General features: G+C 46.9%; 1 protein-coding gene across 3 annotated transcripts in view; it reads left to right on the top strand.

The window, feature by feature from the left end:
* Acoxl (acyl-CoA oxidase like) overlaps window positions 1–17830 on the top strand; it is a 294348-nt gene that overhangs the window by 243354 nt on the left and 33164 nt on the right. For all 3 annotated transcript variants that reach the window (XM_085696377.2, XM_085696375.2, XM_085696378.2), the window contains exon 17: window positions 6801–6871. In XM_085696377.2, the coding sequence (XP_085552503.2) occupies window positions 6801–6871 (71 nt within the window). The remainder of the gene's footprint in view (window positions 1–6800; window positions 6872–17830) is intronic.

Below are 17830 nucleotides of genomic sequence, written 5' to 3'. Positions count from 1 at the left end.
AAGCGCCTGATAATTTTGAATGTCCGTGTTAAGGGCAGGTTGTAATTATAATTAGAACACAGAATGCCGTGGGGTTCTGCCTACTGAGAATTAATTTCAGATTCCTTTCAAGGACGTGTGTGTTTTGAAATGAGACTTTCTTTGTTAATAAAAACATGATCGCATGCATTATTTAAAAGAACGCGTCATGTTTTGCCTACTAGTGCTGATTCCAATATTCTTCATGGGGTTAGCACTTTCCTCCCAGCTGGGAATGGGGTTAGTCTTTGGACAAGTTGCCTTTGCCTTGTTTAGCTTAAGCTTGCATCGTTTTCTATGAAATTATGAAAATAAAATTGCCACCTCCCTGAATGCGTTTTAACATTATGGAGGTACTGAATGCCACCTCTTCAACTGGAAATCCTGTGTGGGTCTAGGCACTCACTGTCAACCCTTTCAGCTATTGTCTTTTGTTAGAACCAGAGGTTTTGAGGTCATCTTACCGTTTGAATAACGGGTTTGCGCGATGTTTTGTTCCTGTTGGAGGGTGAAGGGTGGAGAGGTGTGTCTGAGGGAAGAATGTGAGGCCCCCGTGCCAGCTGGGACAGTGCAATCTTTCTCTTGTCAGCGACTCTATTGATTTGGTAGCACAAACTTTGCCACAGTGGCCTCTGCAGATTCCATGTGTCTTGGTTTCTTTTCATCTGCTGTTGATAAAATACCCTAACACAGCTCAAGGGAGAACGGTTTATTCCGGCTTGGAGTTCAAGAGCCCAGGCCATTGCGGTGTTGAAGTCAAGGCAGCAGCAGCTTGAAGCAGCTGACTGCATCACATGCATCCACAGTCGAGAAGCAGAGGGAATGGACCCAAGCTGCCACTCAGCTCTGCCTCTTTGCCTTTGCAGTCCAGGATCCCAGCCGCAGTGAGAGGATTCCCCACCTCACCTGCCATAATTAAGATAATTCCACAGAGGGATTCCCCAAGGCTCACCTCTCAGAGAACACTGGATTTTGTCTAGTTGGCAAGTAACACTAACCATCATAGCAGTGAGATTCAAGTGGCTCCAGGGAGGGAGTCCTCGGTATGGCTGCACCTGATCACAGCTTCCTTGTGTGTCTATCTCCATCAAATACACTGATGGTGGGGCTGGCCAGGGGTGCCAAGAAAGACAGATGTAACTGACTGACAGGTCTCTGTGGATTCAGCCTCTTGGAGGCCCCAGGAAGGGAAGGAATGCACCAGTTTTGACTCCCGTCTCTCAGTCAGACATTTAACTCAGCCTGTGAATGTATTCTATGAGCAAAAGGTGCTTCTCAGGATGGAGGGTCCACAATTTACAGAGCCTACAATGGCGGGCTAGAGACACCGTTACATACTTGACAAGATCCCAGGAAGTCCTGGGCCTCTGGGTCTCTCCCACTTGAAATAAGAAAAACCCAGATGGCTGACAATATGGTAGAAAAGAGCAAGAGCCCACTGTCTCACCACACACATTCGACAGGGAGAGTCATGACGGTGAAGGCCCCAGACAAGCCCCTGTCATGAAATCCATCCTAAATGGGAGCATGAGGCACTTTGTGGTCTTCAAAAAAGAGCATGATGAAGAACTGGAGATGGCTAACGCTTAAAAGCACTTGCTGCTCTCCCAGAGGGCCCGGGTTCCGCTCCCAGCACCCACGTGACAGCTTACAACTACCTGTAACTCCAGTCCCAGGGGATCCAACGCCCTCTTTGCACCTCCAAAGAAAGGCACCTCCATACATGTGGCGCGCACGTGTGCACATGCGCACACATACACACACACACACACACACACACACACTATAAAAGGAGCTTACATTTTGATTGGTTGTGGTTTTCTGTAATGATCTCTGCTGCAAAGAGAAGTTTCCTTGATGCGGGTGGAGACTACGGCTGTCTGTGGGTATGAGGACAGATATTTACCATGAAGTGAAGGGCTGCGCTGGCTTAGAAAAGCAGTGATTGTAGCTTCTCCTTCAAGATCCACGATGTCATTGGCCCTGGGTAGTTGTCTGGTTCCCAGTATCAGACATGACTTCCCTCTTGTTGAATGGGTCTTAAGTTCATTTAGGGAGCTGCTGGTAACTGCCAAGGTATGCGTGCCATTATGGCACCCTTGGAGGTACCATGCTATGCTGGTCGTTGGTATGGTTCGTGGGTGTTAAAGCTGGGTAGAGTGCTGTTTGCTTCCTGCCTTTGGAAGTTTTTGTGGCACCTTCTGGTACCATGAAAGCTAGTCCTCCGGGAAGAGGATTTCAGGTCAGTTCCAGCTCAGGGACATGGGGCCCTGTGTCTGAAGTACATGGTGTTCACAGCAAGATGTGTTTGCCTTCCACATCTGGGCAGAAACCAAGGACAATAGTCTGTAATGTTGGACAACCCTGACCAGCAGCCCAAAAGCAGGTTTCTCATGCCTGATGAGATGCGGGGGATTCTGTTAGATGGTCTTTGGCTCTTGGAGGAAGCATTGTCAGCCTAGGTGGGAAATTTTCATTTAAACTACATACATTTACTTAGACAATGGCTCTGTAGTTTAGGTAGATAGTAAACTTTGCAGTTCCTTTTGACTCCCCCGCCCCCCGCCCGCCATCTTTACTGCTGTTTAACCTTCCCGTCCCTCCCTAACTAGAAATCCCCTTTTCTCATTTCCCCCGCTCACACCACCCATTCTCTGCTAGTCTCCTCCCCGTTCTCCCCCAGGCCCCTCCACGGCAATGGCCCCTTATGATTTTTCTGTGTTTTGCGGTTACTCCAGGCTATGCATGCACATCTGAAGGTTTGGTGCTCCAGATAAGAAAGAACACGTGACGTCTGCCTTTCTCGGTCTGGGCTACCTTGCTCACTGTGTTCTTTTCTAGTTCCATCTGTGCGGCTGCAAAGTTCATAATTTCGTTTTCCTTTACTGCTGAGTCGTATTCCATAGTGTGATGGAATTTTTGGTATTCGTTCATCTGTTGATGATCTGTTGATGTTGTTCATCTAGGTTGTTTCCATTTCCTAGCTATTGTGAATAGAGCAGCAGTGCATAAGGCAGAGCAAGTGTCTGAGGAACCCTTTGTGCACATGCTGAGGGGTGCTACATCTGGGTCATATGGTGTCGGACTGCTCAGAACCACTGAAAAGGCAACAGAAACCTGCCCTCCCTGGTTTTGAAGTATGCTTCTGCCCCCTTGTTTTCTGCCATGTGATTTAAAATTTTTACCTTGTGCAGTAAACTGCAAAGATCTGTGTCAGCATTCTGAATTGAAAATAAGTAAATATATTGGGGAGGGGGACACCAAGTCATCTCAAAATAATCAGTATCCATTAGTATCCATGCTGATGGAGGGAAATGTGAAAGAGTAAAGCAAAATAGATTTTCCATTAGCATCAGGTTTAAGAATAAGACCTTTAGGGGACAGGCAGAATTCCTAGGGTTTCTTGGTCAGCCTGTCTAGCTCCATCAGTGAGCTCCAAGCTTAGGAACAAAAACAAATAAGGTGGTAAGCAATAGAAAAAGACACCTAACACAACCTGGGGCTGAAATGTGCATCCAGTCATGTATGCATGCACGTACACACACAGACACATCTGCATGTATGAACAAATACATATGCAATCCACTCAAAATCTTTTTTTTAAAAAAAAAAAAGATTAAGACTTCTACCCCAGCAATAAAAATAGACATGCAGAAACTCTTTGTCTTACCATGGCAATTCTGGATATGATGTTATATTAAAACACTAGTACCCCATCGTGCACTGTAAAGTTAGACATATTTGCCAGGAGTACACGCTTAAGCATGAGTTTTAAAGGGCAGCATATTCTAGTCTCCAAAACACTTAGCAAATAACCTTTGAGTTCACATGAGCCACCCACACAAAAACCAAAATGAACTAGACAGAAAAAAAAATTGCAAAAGCAACTGTCTGTTGACAACCAGATTTTCTTTCAGTCCTTGAGCTTTTGTCTATAAATAATCTGTGTGTTTCGAGTCTGACCATTGTCTTCGGTGGCCCCTCCTGACATGTTCTCAGTTCAGTGTGTCTTAAAACAAATATTAAATGTGTAAATCATGGGAACTATTGTGTTTTTAGAGGGGAGCTGTTGGAGATATGTGCTTTCTAGATACCCAGAGTGTCACAATGAAGCATTAAGATGATGTATTCTTTCTTTGAGCATCTGTTTATATTTTGTGAGATCTTGAGCTTGATAAATCACCAGAGATAAAAACTTCATGTTTAACTTATTGTGGATCCCCAATGCCGAGAGGAGAGACGGCGCTGTGTCCTCTCTCCATGAATTTACCTCTCTCCCTGCTGAGGACTTACAGGCTTTTATTTGCAGAGAAAATATAATGCTCTGGTGCCTGGAAAGTGATGGCTTTTGCTCAGAAACCTGAGAAGCAAAGGGAAAAAAAGAGAAACATCCATTGACAGATATGATAATTTAACATGTTTTAATATTGGCCTAAAGTGGCATAGAGTGTTAAATAGGGAGAAGACCACAAGGTAATTTAAAGCAAAGTTTTAAGAATGTTTTTAGTTTTGTTTTTCAAGTCAGGTATATCTGTGTGTTCTGTGTGAGTGTGTACCACACGTGGGCAGGTGTTGGAGGAGTCCAGAGGTGTCAGATTCCTGGAGCTGGAGCAACAGGTTGTTGTGAGTCACCAGGTAGGGATGCTAAGAACCAAACTTGGGTCATCCACCGTAACAGCAAGGGCTTTTGACTAATGAGCTCTCTCTGTACTATAAGTGAGGATTTTTTTTAAAATCAGATTTTACCTTCATCTGTTGACACTTAAAACCTCTGAACAGATGCAGCGGAATGGATATTGGATACTTGATGGGGATATGACTTTTAGATTAATCCAAATAACTGATGAAGGTATCTTTTGATATATATATATATACATAGATAACATATATATTATATTCATTACATATGCACACAGAGAGAAAGAGAAAGAGAATTTTGTCTCTCAAAATCACCCCAAAGTTCTCTCTTAATTGACAATCCGGCTAATCAATAAAATCCCCACAGATTTTACATGTATATATGAATATTCTACTGTATCCAAGGGGACCACACTTGTAGGGATGGCTTCTCAGCAGTTCCTACTGTGAACTTGGAGGATCAAAGCACACGACTCATAAATAAGTCAATCAAAATGGTATGGCGTGAATGTTCACACTGCCTGCCGCTCCACATGTAAGGAAGCCCCCTGCTGCAGTGAGTGCCCCCAATGCAATGCCTTGCCTTTAGTTTATTGTTCTCCAGCCCTCAGCAGGTGGAGGCACATTCAGGCACACAGATGAGTTTTTCTGATAACTGCCACAAAGATCTGCTTGAGGAGATGATAGCTTCTGTCCTGGGTGTCAGAGGTGCCGATGGCATCTGTGAGCCCTTCTCTCTGCTCTCACAAGAAGCATGCGAGTTAAGATAAGAAGCCCGTGGAATTATTAAGGTAGCCAGATGTTCTGGAGTTTCAAGCCTCCATCTATTTTCTCACTCCAACGGCTACAGAAAGAACTGGCCTTTAGATCAGGAAGCTATTCCACCTGAATGAAGCATCTGCTTACTATGTCAAAGGGTTGCAGTCCATTGTGGCAGGGAAGGGCTGGCAGGGCAGGTCTTTTTATGGGGACAGGAGTATAGGACAGGAGCTGTTCTCACCACAACAGACCAGGAATCAGAGAGTGGGGTTGGGAGGCAGGACCAGGAATGACCCTTAATGGCCTCCTTCCTCCAGCTAGACCCAACTCCAAACATTTCTAGAATCTTCCAAAATAGCACCCTGGGGACCAAGCATTTAAACAGAGGTCTCTGGTCAATATATCAGGTTTAAATCAGAAACTTCTGCCTACTCACACAGGGTTTGGGCAGGTCAGGACGGAACCTGGGGTAGTCTATTGCTTTGCCCGGTTGGATGGACAAGCCTGCTTGGTTCAGATGCAGTACTCATCTGGGATGATTGACAGCAGAACAGCAGTGAAGGGCTGGCAGTGTGCACCCAGCCCTCAGTCCAGCAGTAGGAGGGCAATCTAGATGGGTTAGACAGTAAACATCTTAGTCCCTGTCACCAGAAGAGAATTAGAGTCCGAGGATGCCAGGACATCTTTAAAAGTGAAATAATATAGCCAAAGCTATATGCAAGGAAGAAAGTCCGTGTTCCCATGCTTATTTAGATAAAAAATGGTGCTCACATGGCAGACTTTTGATGAGAAACTGGCCATGGGTATAGAGAAGAGGGGGTTACTTTATGGAAACTGTAATGTGCACAGAGACATTCAGACTGATTTAAATACCCATTAGAGCATTTTTGTAAACCATCTTGTGTTTCCCTTAGCCCTTCTGTCAGAAAAGGTTGGTTGAAGAAAGATGGTTAAATACAGTTGGGGAGTCTGGGACATACTTGGGTCAGCATTTGGGGCCATGTCATGTTTTCACCACACAGAGAACTGGTGCATGGAAATCACCATGGAAGAGGATGGTTGAAAGCTGACATCAAAGATACCAAGGCAGAGTTGGGATTCCCTTCATGAAGTCACCGGAATAGGGACAGAGTGTAGCCTCTCAGGATGGCTCATGCAGTGACTGAACCCAGGACTTTCTGGTGGTTTCCCTGGAGGCTGGCTGACTCTAGTGGCCTTGTGACCATGGGAAAGTCTCTGCACACAGATCCCAGCCCATGCAGTGGACAGGCAGGGAACTCTATATGTCCCTAAGCAAGCATGATTGACATGCCATACGAGGTTCCACACGGATGTGCTGGCAGTCCCCAGGGAGGTCACTCACCTTTCTCTCTCTTCCCTTCCAGTTGCATTAGAGCAGTTCACGCTGGCCGTGAGGCACTGTCCGGACAGGGAGGACCAGGCCTTGCTAATGAAGGTAGGTTATCAGATAAGTCCTTATTTCCTTAAAGCCTCCTTGCATTCTGATTGCCCAGAGGAGAGCTCTGTGTTTCACGTGCGGGAGTAGATTTATCATCTCTGAATTTTGTGCTCCGTGGGGATATGCCTGTCAGTGGCTGGCGGGAGGGTGGCTGGCTAATGAGCACAACCGCCGTCTGTGGAACACAGGTGTGACAGGAAAGTGGGTGTCGGCGACTCGCAGGAGCCTACGTGATTCTCGGCGGATTTGGTTGGTTTTATTTAAACTTATCTGACAGTCTCGATTCTTATAGCAGATTTATGAGACTTGGCCAAATTCCATGTCTCCGACTATATTTTTTAATTAAGATAAAGGATCCCACACCTTCCCAGTTGGCCCCATCTTCCCTTTCGCCACCAGAGGGAACGCCACACAAATTAGATCTCTCGTGTCAACCACCGAGATGGTCAACTCATGTCGTGGGTTCTTTGTCCTTGAGTCAAAACAAACTCACTTTCTTCTCAACAACAATCACTTTATTTCCTCCCAGATGGCACGGACAGAGGTGAGGTCTAACCTATATTTAGGCTGTGAATCCGGGAGATCCCGAAGAGGTCAGGCAAGCAGCCTGCGCGATTTTAGTAAAAACTGGAGGGGAGCAGCTCATCAGGGTAGAGGCTTACACACGTTTCCACCGATGACTAAGCCTCCTGTTTTCACCTAGCAATGTACAGACTGACCTTGAACGCCAGTGTTTCCATGATGTCATTTCCATTCTGTGCCACCAGGAAACCGTATGTACCAGGAGTTGCATTTCTTTACCTAAATACAGACTCTTTACCAGGTGTCTTCGGACTTGAGAAATGGGTGGGAAAAAGAAATAGGATGTCACTCTAAGGGATTTTCAACTCATTTGCCTAAGGTGTGATATTTTCGGTCTGTCTATTTTTTGTTTAAAAATAAAACTTTCAGTGATGTTTATTTTATCATAGAGAAGGGCTGCTGATTCCAAGTGTTGGGTTGGTCTGGGAGACCTGGTTCATCTGAGCCCAGGGTGACTTGGCACGGCAGATCCAGGCACTTGAGCTCTCTCGCTGGTCTCAGGTCTTCCACACTGGTTTCATTCCCTGCCCTGAGCTCCATCCCTAGCCTGTCTGGTCATGTACAGGTTGGCTTCCTGTGACCCTGAGGCAGCCTTGAGTAGTAGACACTCCCTTGGGTTTTGTTGTTGTTGTTGTTTGTTTTTTTAGTTTTTTGTTTGTTTGTTTCTTGAGACAGGGTTTCTCTATAGCTTTGGAGCCTGTCCTGGAACTAGCTCTTGTAGACCAGGTTGGCCTCGAACTCACAGAGATCCACCTGCCCCTGCCTCCCAAGTGCTGGGATTAAAGGCGTGAGCCACCACTGTCCGGCGACACTCACCTTTTAACCGGCGTCATTCATTGTTCAGACGCAGAGCCTCTGCCGTCTTCTTCCGTCCTGTCTGGCATCTTCTCCCATCTGCTCTTTGACACCTTTTCTCCTCACTTGGTCACTCCGACCCTTCTTCAAGGGGAGAAGCTCCTGGGCTCCCCTCCATCCTGCTTGTGAGCCTCTCTGGGAGCTTATGTGGGAATCTCGGAGGCAGTGTGGGTTAGAGAACTGAGCACTAAGCCCAGGAGCCCACACCACCAGACCCACTTCTAATTACCCTCCTGGTTACGCGTCTGCGTCCCTCTCTAGATTTCTTCTGGTCTCAGACAAGTAGGTAAAAGCAGCAAATTGAAGGCTCTTCCTCCCAAACTGTCCCCTGTTGCTTCTCATGCCGGCCCAGCTTCTCTAGTCCACTTGGTTAGAAACAAACATGTAGATGTGGGGTACAAATCAAGCTTTCTCAAGATGCTCTGGAATGTGGGTGCCTCTCTGTATTTGTGTCTTCCCTGGTGGCTCTTCAGCTTGTATGACCACAATAACTGAGAGAGTTGTCTGTGGTGTTTTTACAGTATCTTCAAGATATTTGAGCAGGCCTCATCAAAGGAGTTTTACTGAACAAAATGATGTGTTCAGTTCATATCTACCAAAACTACTTTGTGACTTTTTCTTCAAGAGATTGAGGTTTCTTTCATGTCACCTATGAGAGGCCACCATGTGGGTGTGACAGGAATGTGTAGGATTTTTTTGTGGATATGTGTAAAAAAACAGTAGGTCGTTTTGAACATGCTTGATCAGCTATCCAGTGTGTTCACACTAGTGTACTTTGGAGTTTATCTGTAGTAAATTTCGTGTGTGTGTGTGTGTGTGTGTGTGTGTGTGTGTATGTAGCTGAGAACTCTAACAATGTATTTTGACCATATTTATCTCCATCCCTCAGTTTTTCTCCAATCCGCCCCCTTCCTTACCCACTCTAATATTTGCCCCCCACTAAAATCTATCAAGTCCAATCTGTGCTGCCCAAATATTCCTAGAAGTGTAGCCTAATACTGAAATGTGGGCAGCCTATGAGGAGCTCCATGTTTAGAAAAATAACTAATAACACCCCCACCCTCCCCAGCAGCTCTCGGTTGCCAGTAGCTCCCTGACTAGTAGGGATTTGTACCCAACTCCCCTCTCCCTGCTGGGATTTGCTCTAGGTTTGCACAGGTCTTTTGCAAGCTGTCACAGTCACTGGAAGTTCATATGCACAGCTGTCCTCCTGTGTCCAGAAGACACTGTTTGGTTGTAGTCGCCCTCTCTCTGGTTCTTACAATCTTTCCGTAGCCTCTGCTACAATGATCTCTGAGCCTTGAAAAGAGGAAGTGCGGAATAGATGTTCCATTCAGAGCTGAGCCTTCCAAAGTCTCTGCACCTTGGCCAGTGGTGGGTCTATGTTAATCACCATCTATGTGTAATAAAAAGAGAAATAGAAACTTCTCTGATGAAGGCTGAGGACGCATTGATCTATGTGTAATGATAAATCATTAGGAGTCAAATTAGTAGTATATCCATTTAGCAGAATAATAATAATAGATTTTCAACTAGTGCCTGTGATCTGTGTAGCCATAGTCCCTAGGCCCATTATCAGGCAAAGCATGGCTTCAATTTATGGAACAGAGATTAAATCCAATCAGAAAGTGGTTGGTTACTTCCATAATGTTCCTGTCACTGTTAAGCCATCGGTCATGTCTTACCAAGCTAATCATTACTGTAGCTCACAAGAGTAACAGCTAGATAGCATTAATGTTTACTTTTCTGCTCCAATAGTGTGCATAGAAACTTTTAGAATGATAAAATCTAGCCAGTAGGGATACAGCTTCCATGTTAGTATCAGCTTGATTTCTCCATATTCATATTCATAGATGTGGTTGTGTCTTTAGCAATAGGTCTTACTGTCAAGTTCTGGAATTGACCAAGAGTATTGGAGATAGCCTGTAATATTCAAGGTCTGTGGGACCTCACTGGCCAACAACTTCAAAATAAGTAACCTATTCCTGGCACTGGATTTTTTATTTGTAAGACAGTGTATCTAGTAGGGACATTGTTAACCCATTTTAGAGTAATTCTATTTTAATTCATTTTATGAACATATATGTGTGTGCATGTATGAATACACGCACATACATTCGCACACATATATGTATGTATATGTATTTGGATAAAGCTTCTAGAGTTGTAGGTTTCTATATGAGTTCTTTGAAAGGTCCCTAGTGTTATTTCTCCTTCTCCACACTCTCTCCTCTATTCTGCCCTCTCTTCTCCCACCCCAATTTAACACTTCATATTTATTATTCCCTTTTAAATTTCAAAATTCCACTTCACCTCATGAAAATTTGTTGGAGGTCAAAAGAAACAACAACAAAGCCACAAATATTTACTTGTTGGGGGAAACTGTGGCCAAGAAGGTGATGTTCCCAGGGTAATGCTCATTCACTGCACCTGGGATGTTCTAGGCCTTCTAATTTCCCCCAAATTTGGGAAACTTGACTGTATGGCTTGTGGTAGTGGGATAGTGCACTTTCAACACACAGCCTCCCATACGCATACCCTCCCCCCCACACACACACGTGTGTGTGTGTGTGTGGGAGATTGGACCAGTGATGGTATGATGATACTACTTTTCCATGCATGTTGTTCAATCATTACTGAAACCAGAGGACAGGTATGTAACTGGAGATTTCTCTCCTCCTCTCCAGTTCCCAAATAAACACTCAGAGGCATATATTAATTATAAAAGTTTGGCAGGTGGCTCAGGCTTAGTACTAACAAGCTCTTACTTTTAAATTAACCCATTTCTATTGTTCTATATTTTACCACAAGGGTCATGGCTTGTTACATCACATCTTGCTTCTCTGGTAGCTGCTGGTGTTTCCCTCGACTCTGCCTTCTTTCTCCCTGTATCTGTTTGGATTTCCCACCTAGCTATAGTAATAAAACATATTCACAGTATGTAGAAGGGCATCCCACTTTACAGGTACTTCAGTCTAACCTGTGAAAGTGCTCCATGTACGGAGATCCAAAGATAGAAGAGATGAGCACAGAGAAGCATATAGCTATGCCAAATTCAAATTCCCCTGGAAGAATCAGAAGTGGTGGGTGGGACTCCAGCCTCTGCCCATGATCAGAATAAACGGAAAATCAAGACCTCTGGATCCTTTAGCTGCTCTCTGGCATAGCCAGTGGTAAGAGGACTTACAGAAAATCCCCGCTCCCAGTGCCCCCTCCCCACAACACCTTCAGAGCACATACAGGAATCCAAGCTTTGATGAACACAGGACACAGTTATGCTTGGCTTGGGGTTCTGTCCTCCTGGGTTGTCAGCCACATTCTCTTCTGTCCTATCAGATGTGTAAGGAACTCCACCACACGCCAGAATATGAAGAGGCAGCTGTTCAGTCTAGAACACGACAGTCCAAATGCAGATTGGCCACTATGAGATCAATCAGGCCTCCATTCTACTGCCAACTAGCTGTGTGTCAGCATCCTCTTCCTGCTGCTTCTTCTGATCACAGACAAATGCTCTGGCACACAAGGGAGTTTCTCACCCACCTGAGGATGCCATGACACAGGAGAGTGACTCTGTGACCCCCATATGCCAAGTAGGACCAAGGCCAGTGTGATTTGATTGGGACTGTTCCTACCACTTCAGCCTTGCAAGAGCTGAGAATGGGGCCTGAAGTGGAGAGATGGAGGTGAGAGGGCTGGGAATGGGGCCCTAAGTGGAGAGACGGAGGTGAGAGGGCTTGCTGCCTTTCCCCAGCACCCCTGGAGCAGAGAAGCTACCTAGATTCTACAGATCATTTACTGGTCCTCGCTGCTGCTTGATCGCCTCCTCTTGCTTCCCTGTCTCTTCATCAGTGTGGGGTCTTGACTACGTTAGTCCTTAAAGGTCATGGTTTTTGCCATCCTAGAATGCTGCCTACTCCTGGCTCTACCGACCACTCCCTGGGGCTCCCCCAGCTCACATCTGAGCAAGTCTATGCTCATCCCAGTCCCCTCTTTAGGCTCCTGCCACAGTCTTCTCCTCCAATGGCCTCAAATGATGGTGTGGTAGTTGGCTTGTCTCTGTCCTGAAGCTGTCGCCAGGCCCCGTATGGCCCCATGCACACCCTGCCAATGTAGGGTTGGACATGGTTATAGCCTATGATACCAAACATGCCTCGGAGGAAATCCACACGGCCCTCCCACTGCTCTCTCTCCTTCAGGCTCTGTCAAGGTGACTCAGGTGCCCTAAGTCTTACATCTCATTTTCTAGATTCATTTCTGTGCCTAACTCCACCCCACCTTTAGAAAAGGATGATTGCAGAATCTGCCATCCAAACCTGGATTTTTTTTTCGCAAGTAAAAGGAAAATTTAGCTTAGATGACAATCATAAGCCATGACTGACCCAGACAAACCAGGGCATCTGGGCCCTCCTCTTTCTCAGTCAAGCTCAAAATCCCTCCCTGCTATGGTTTAAACCTAAAATGTCACCTACAGACTCATGTCTGAAACCCTTGTCCCCCAGGTAAAGGCACTGTTAATGGAAGCTATGGACCCTCCAGGAAGTGAGACTCAGCTGGTGAGTTTGGGGGAGTGTCTTTAATGGTTGTAGCCTGACTCCTGGTTTCCTGTGATGTAAGCAGGCGCCACCACCCTCTCCCACGGCCATGAATATGGCCCTACTTCCCCGCCACTATGAGCTGAAACCCTTGAAAGCCATGAGGCATAAGCCTTTCCTCACTCCGATTGCTTCTGGTGGGTATTTTGGTCCCAGCAACATGTAGGTAACTTATACCTTCTCTCAACCAAGCAGTTCGGTTCCAGCAGCATGTAGGTAATTCGTACCCTCTCTCAATCAATCAAACAGTTCTTTCTCCTTCCCCTCTCCAGATTCTCTCACAGTGCTTGTGAAGACTTTGGTCCCTGTTCCCACCAGGTTTGTCCTGACACTTTTAGAACCTACACTTCCATGCAGGATGACCGACTGTAGATTGGTCAGTGTCTCGGTGACATCTGTACTTCGACCCTCATACCCTAATCTGACATTTACCCCTCCTCACTTTGTTCTGGCACCTCGTGAGGTTCCTGACACACCCGATAGGCAGCACTTGTTTTCCATCTGGGAAATCAGGAGCCTCCCTCGGGACTAAAACCTCTCAAGGCCACCGCCTTCCAGACCCCCAGGCCTCCATTGGATAAGCTGGAAAAGTAAGTACGATGCCCATGGGACAGTGGCCCTTCCGAGGAGACAAAAGCTAGTGCTACCCTTGAAGTAAGACAGTAGAACTTCCCTGCCCAGTGAGGTGCAGTGAGTGTCCAGAATGTTCCCCGTGTTCAACCTTCCAACTTGGGCCCAACTCACTTTGCCTGCCTAAGACCTTGGCTAGAACGGTGACGACAGACCTTTCTGTAAATAGAACCTGACATCACAGCACATGGTCCGTAGAAAACCATAAAAAGAACCAAGCTGCCTTTGAAAATAAAATAAACCAACAGGCAACCAGTGAGGCCTGCTTATCATGTAGCCTTGCGCTTCTGCTCCCAGATGCGACCTTTGGTAAAGGCTGCCCATGAACTGGCATCCACAGCGTGCTGGCTGGGAGGGGAGCTGTCTCCTGGTGGGATGGTGACCCTTTGCCTTAAGGAGACATGACAAACATCTCTCCTGTTTCCCATCCACCTGACACCATATACAGGGCCCACTGAGGTTAATGGGCACAGCTTCCAGGTATGAGACCCAGGCTGAGCAAATGCACAGAAATCATGGGGAGTTGGCAGAGTCAAATGCTTCTGGGAGCTTCCTTAGCACCATATCACCCACAAGGCATTAGTACTGGCCCAGGTGCAGAGGAACTTGGGCAGATGTGGGAAGAGGGCCTCCCTCTCACACGTTCTTTTGCTACCAAGTCTGGCCAGATGCAACTGTTTTTCCCATCTATCGATGTTCTAAGAAACCAGAGACCATACAGCCTTTCTTCAAACCAGACATTGCCTAGCGGCAGACACCACCTGGCCCTTCAGCCTTCCACATTTACCAAGTCAACCTCTTCCAGAAGCAGACATTTTTCTACTAGCCTGATGGAATCCTGTCAGGAATGAGGGCTTTCACCAGGAACACAATGCCAGAGCCTTTGCTTGGAAAGGGCTGTGCTGAGGAGAAAGGAAATTTTCCACATGACGGCTTCGCTGCTCGGCTTCCCCTCCAGAAAGCTCAGAAGCACCCAACACATTGGCTGTCCAGTGTTTCTTAAATTGTCATTGTCACAAAGATTCTTTCCGCTTCACTTCTCGTCAAGGTCCCCATCCCCCACACTGCCTAGCCAGGGAGAAGTGACTGAGCCATTCAGCATCCAGCATGGGGCACGGCGCTGAACGTCCACACAGGTGCCCTTTGTGTCCCTTTGTGCTCAGAGGTGACCTTTGGTTCCCAAAGGGTACTCATCAGGGCAACTCACCCTCTGAGCAGAGCATTCACTGGGGACTGTCCCGCCCTGACAGGCTCCTGGCAAGCATCAATTTGCGCCTGTCAAGTGGGCGGGGTGGGTTTTTCCCTCTTTCCTACTCTCTAACTGCTCTTTCTTCTTTTTCTCAACGTGTGTAGGAGGTAGCCAGTTTAAGCCAAACCTAGCAACCAATGGTTACTCGCAAACACCTCTTCTCAGGCACCCGTGCTTTCTTCAGCCCCCAGGACCTCATCTCAGCTTGTGCCTTTGAGACTGTGTCTACTCTCTGATCGGCAAAGCTTTCTCTCTGCCTCTCAAGCAGGAGGCCCTTTAGAGGATGTCACACAGAATACACGCCCAAGGCACCAGTCAGTCATCTGGGGTTGGTCATGGGATTGAGCCTCCCACACAGGAAGAAAGGGGCTCTCATCGGGGGCTTGATTGCAATTGCCAAATCCAGTTCAGGGTGAATCGTTCCAATCCATATTCTGACTCCCGTCGGTGCCAATGACGTCACAGTGTCAGGGACTGGGATGGTGGAGCGCAGCCTTCAGCCACTGTTCTGTCCCCAGGCTCTTCTCTACTCTTTGCCATCAAGGGCCACACAGAAGGGCGTTCACACGATCGCAGCAGTCCTAAGGAAGGTTCTTCAGCAAAAGTGGCTTGAGTTCCCATCAGGTGGCTGCTAAGCTTTAGTATCTGGCTCCTTTGCGATATTTTGTCTGCAGGCTTATGCCTCTCAGAAGGGACACAGATACTGGTGACACAGAAATCAGTGTCAGACCTTGACTCCCAGAAATAAATGGTTTTCTCTCCTTGCCGTCTCTCTATGACTGTGGAAGGTCCCGTTCATCACACCTAGGGGGCTTCTCTCAAGTGGTTGTGACAAAGCTCTTCAGGGCTGTGCTTAAACCGCATCTCCAAATCAGTGGAGGGTACTCATCCCAGTGAAAAGTTAATTTCGGAAGTGATCTCTGGTACAGAGGCCTAACTTTTCGGCTCCCAGGACTTTTAAATTAAAAGAACGGTGGTGAGCTCCACAGTGAGCAGAGAGGAGTTATTTTCCGGCTGTTGCATGCATTTGCTACAATCCCACTTTTTTTCCTTTGTTTCTTTTTGTTTTTTGAGACAGTGTTTCTCTTTGTAACAGCCTTTGCTGTCCTGGAACTCTCTCTGTAGACCAGGCTGACCTCAAACTCACAGAGCTCCACCTGCCTCTGCTTCCTAAGTGCTGGGATGAAAGGCATAGGCCACTACCGCCCGGCCACAATCCCACTTTTAAAGCATTTGTGAGGACCTGTTATATGTCAGGTTCTGCACTAGGCACTGCGGATGCAAATGACAACTACTTTTATATAGCCCTGGGTGACTAGTTAGAGACATCAGTGTACCCCAAATATGCAAAAACCATGGAGTAAGCTAATCCCTGAGGAGGATATTTGATAATAGGGGACCACTCAGCTGGTCTCCAAGACAACATGGATTTAGGGAGGACTCATCAGAGGAGGCGACATCAGAGTTAAGTCTCTACATCTCTGCAGGAAATTAAATTTAGCTGGCTGTGTGGGTTCCAGAGTGCTTACCAGTGTTGTTGCCATGACAAGGTATGTTCTGAGTTTTCCATTTATAGAGTAGTTTAAGTGCACTGACGCGTGCCCTGAAGCTGATGCCAGAACAGGAACCCTGAAACTGCCTTGCCAGGGGAGGGTGTCCGAGTATCCATTTCGACATACCCACATTTCCCTAACTGACCTCAAGGTGCCTCGAGGTAGCAATTAGTTCTCCTTCAGGCCAGGAAGACCTGGTTTTCTCAAGTGGATATCTAGACGGGTGTTCTGGAAGGGAATCGAATGGGAGCAGCCATGACTAGTCACCCTAGAATTGTTCTGAAAGTGTGGTCTCTAAGCCAGAAGCCAGGGGAAGAGGAGGAGGGTGTCTCTTGACTTATAGCAAGGGGTCTGCTCTGCTGTGGGATTCTACGCTTCAGCTGACCCCTCACAAAGCTCTCTGCTTAGGAACAAGGGACCAATACCATTCTGCTATGAATAGCATGAAGATCCGGCTGTGTGTGCTTCATCACCCAGGGGAACACAAGCATCAGATGACAGCAGTTGTGGGACCATCTCACCAGTTCTGCCCCTCGGTGCTTTATTGTCACACATCTAAATCAATAACTAAGCAGAAAAGCAGCTAGGTGGCAGAGATCCTCATGTTTGGAAATGCAGCGAGCCGTTCCTCCAAGCATGGCAGGCTCAGCTCTCTGGGGACCTGCCCTAGCATGCCAGGCACAGGGCCTGTGATGAGGTAGGCTTCCTGGTGTACTCTGTCCCCCCATTTCCTCTGTGCACATCTGTACAGAGCAGATTTTATTTCAAGTTGCAATTCTAGAAGACAGGGCACAAGGGGAGGCGATCACTTGGGGGAAAAATTGAGAAGTGTTTGGTGGGAATCACACACAGGAAGCTGAGAGGAGCATTTGATGCTAAGAGACAGGTTAATGTAATCAGGGAAGAGAGCCTGGCTGATGTTGTTTGCCATTTCATCAGTAAAATGGGGAGCAGGATTTGAAGTGCACAGGGAGCTCGTCCCTGCACCCGCTTCCTCCTAGGGTGGGTGGAGACATCCATCAGCGGGTTTCTGTACTGCTGCTGTAAATGCAGCCTAGCAGACAGTCACACAGTTGCCCTGTGTCTAGAAGAACACACGTTTCCCAGAAGAAAGCTATAAGGGGACGCCAGTGCTACCGTTATGGGAAAAGTCGCACTGGGTGGCTGACGAGGCGGCAAACCCCAGCACCTGCTCACCACCTGCCACATCTGCACCCTGAGTAATAACGGGATTCATTGAGAGCTCCTGACTTCTGCCCTCTACACTCGACGAACTAACTCCTCCTTCTGTCCTTACTAAATTGTAGTGCCTTGCTTCTGGTTAGGTGTCCATTAAAGAAAAAGAAATAAAACTACCCACCAGAATACCAATTATAACATGCGGTGGGAAGGAGGAGGGACTCATTAGGTCTCATCCTTCCTTCTGCCAGAATCTAGGCAGGCAGGGAGAAGGGAGAGGGAGGAAGGGAGGAACAGAGGAAGGAAAGAAAGTGGA

Source organism: Myodes glareolus, chromosome 10 (genome assembly GCF_982192425.1).
Source record: "Myodes glareolus chromosome 10, mMyoGla1.1, whole genome shotgun sequence".
NCBI classification, from domain to species: domain Eukaryota; kingdom Metazoa; phylum Chordata; class Mammalia; order Rodentia; family Cricetidae; genus Myodes; species Myodes glareolus.
Note: the sequence above shows the minus strand (reverse complement) of the source record. Positions and strands in the feature narration are given on the sequence as shown.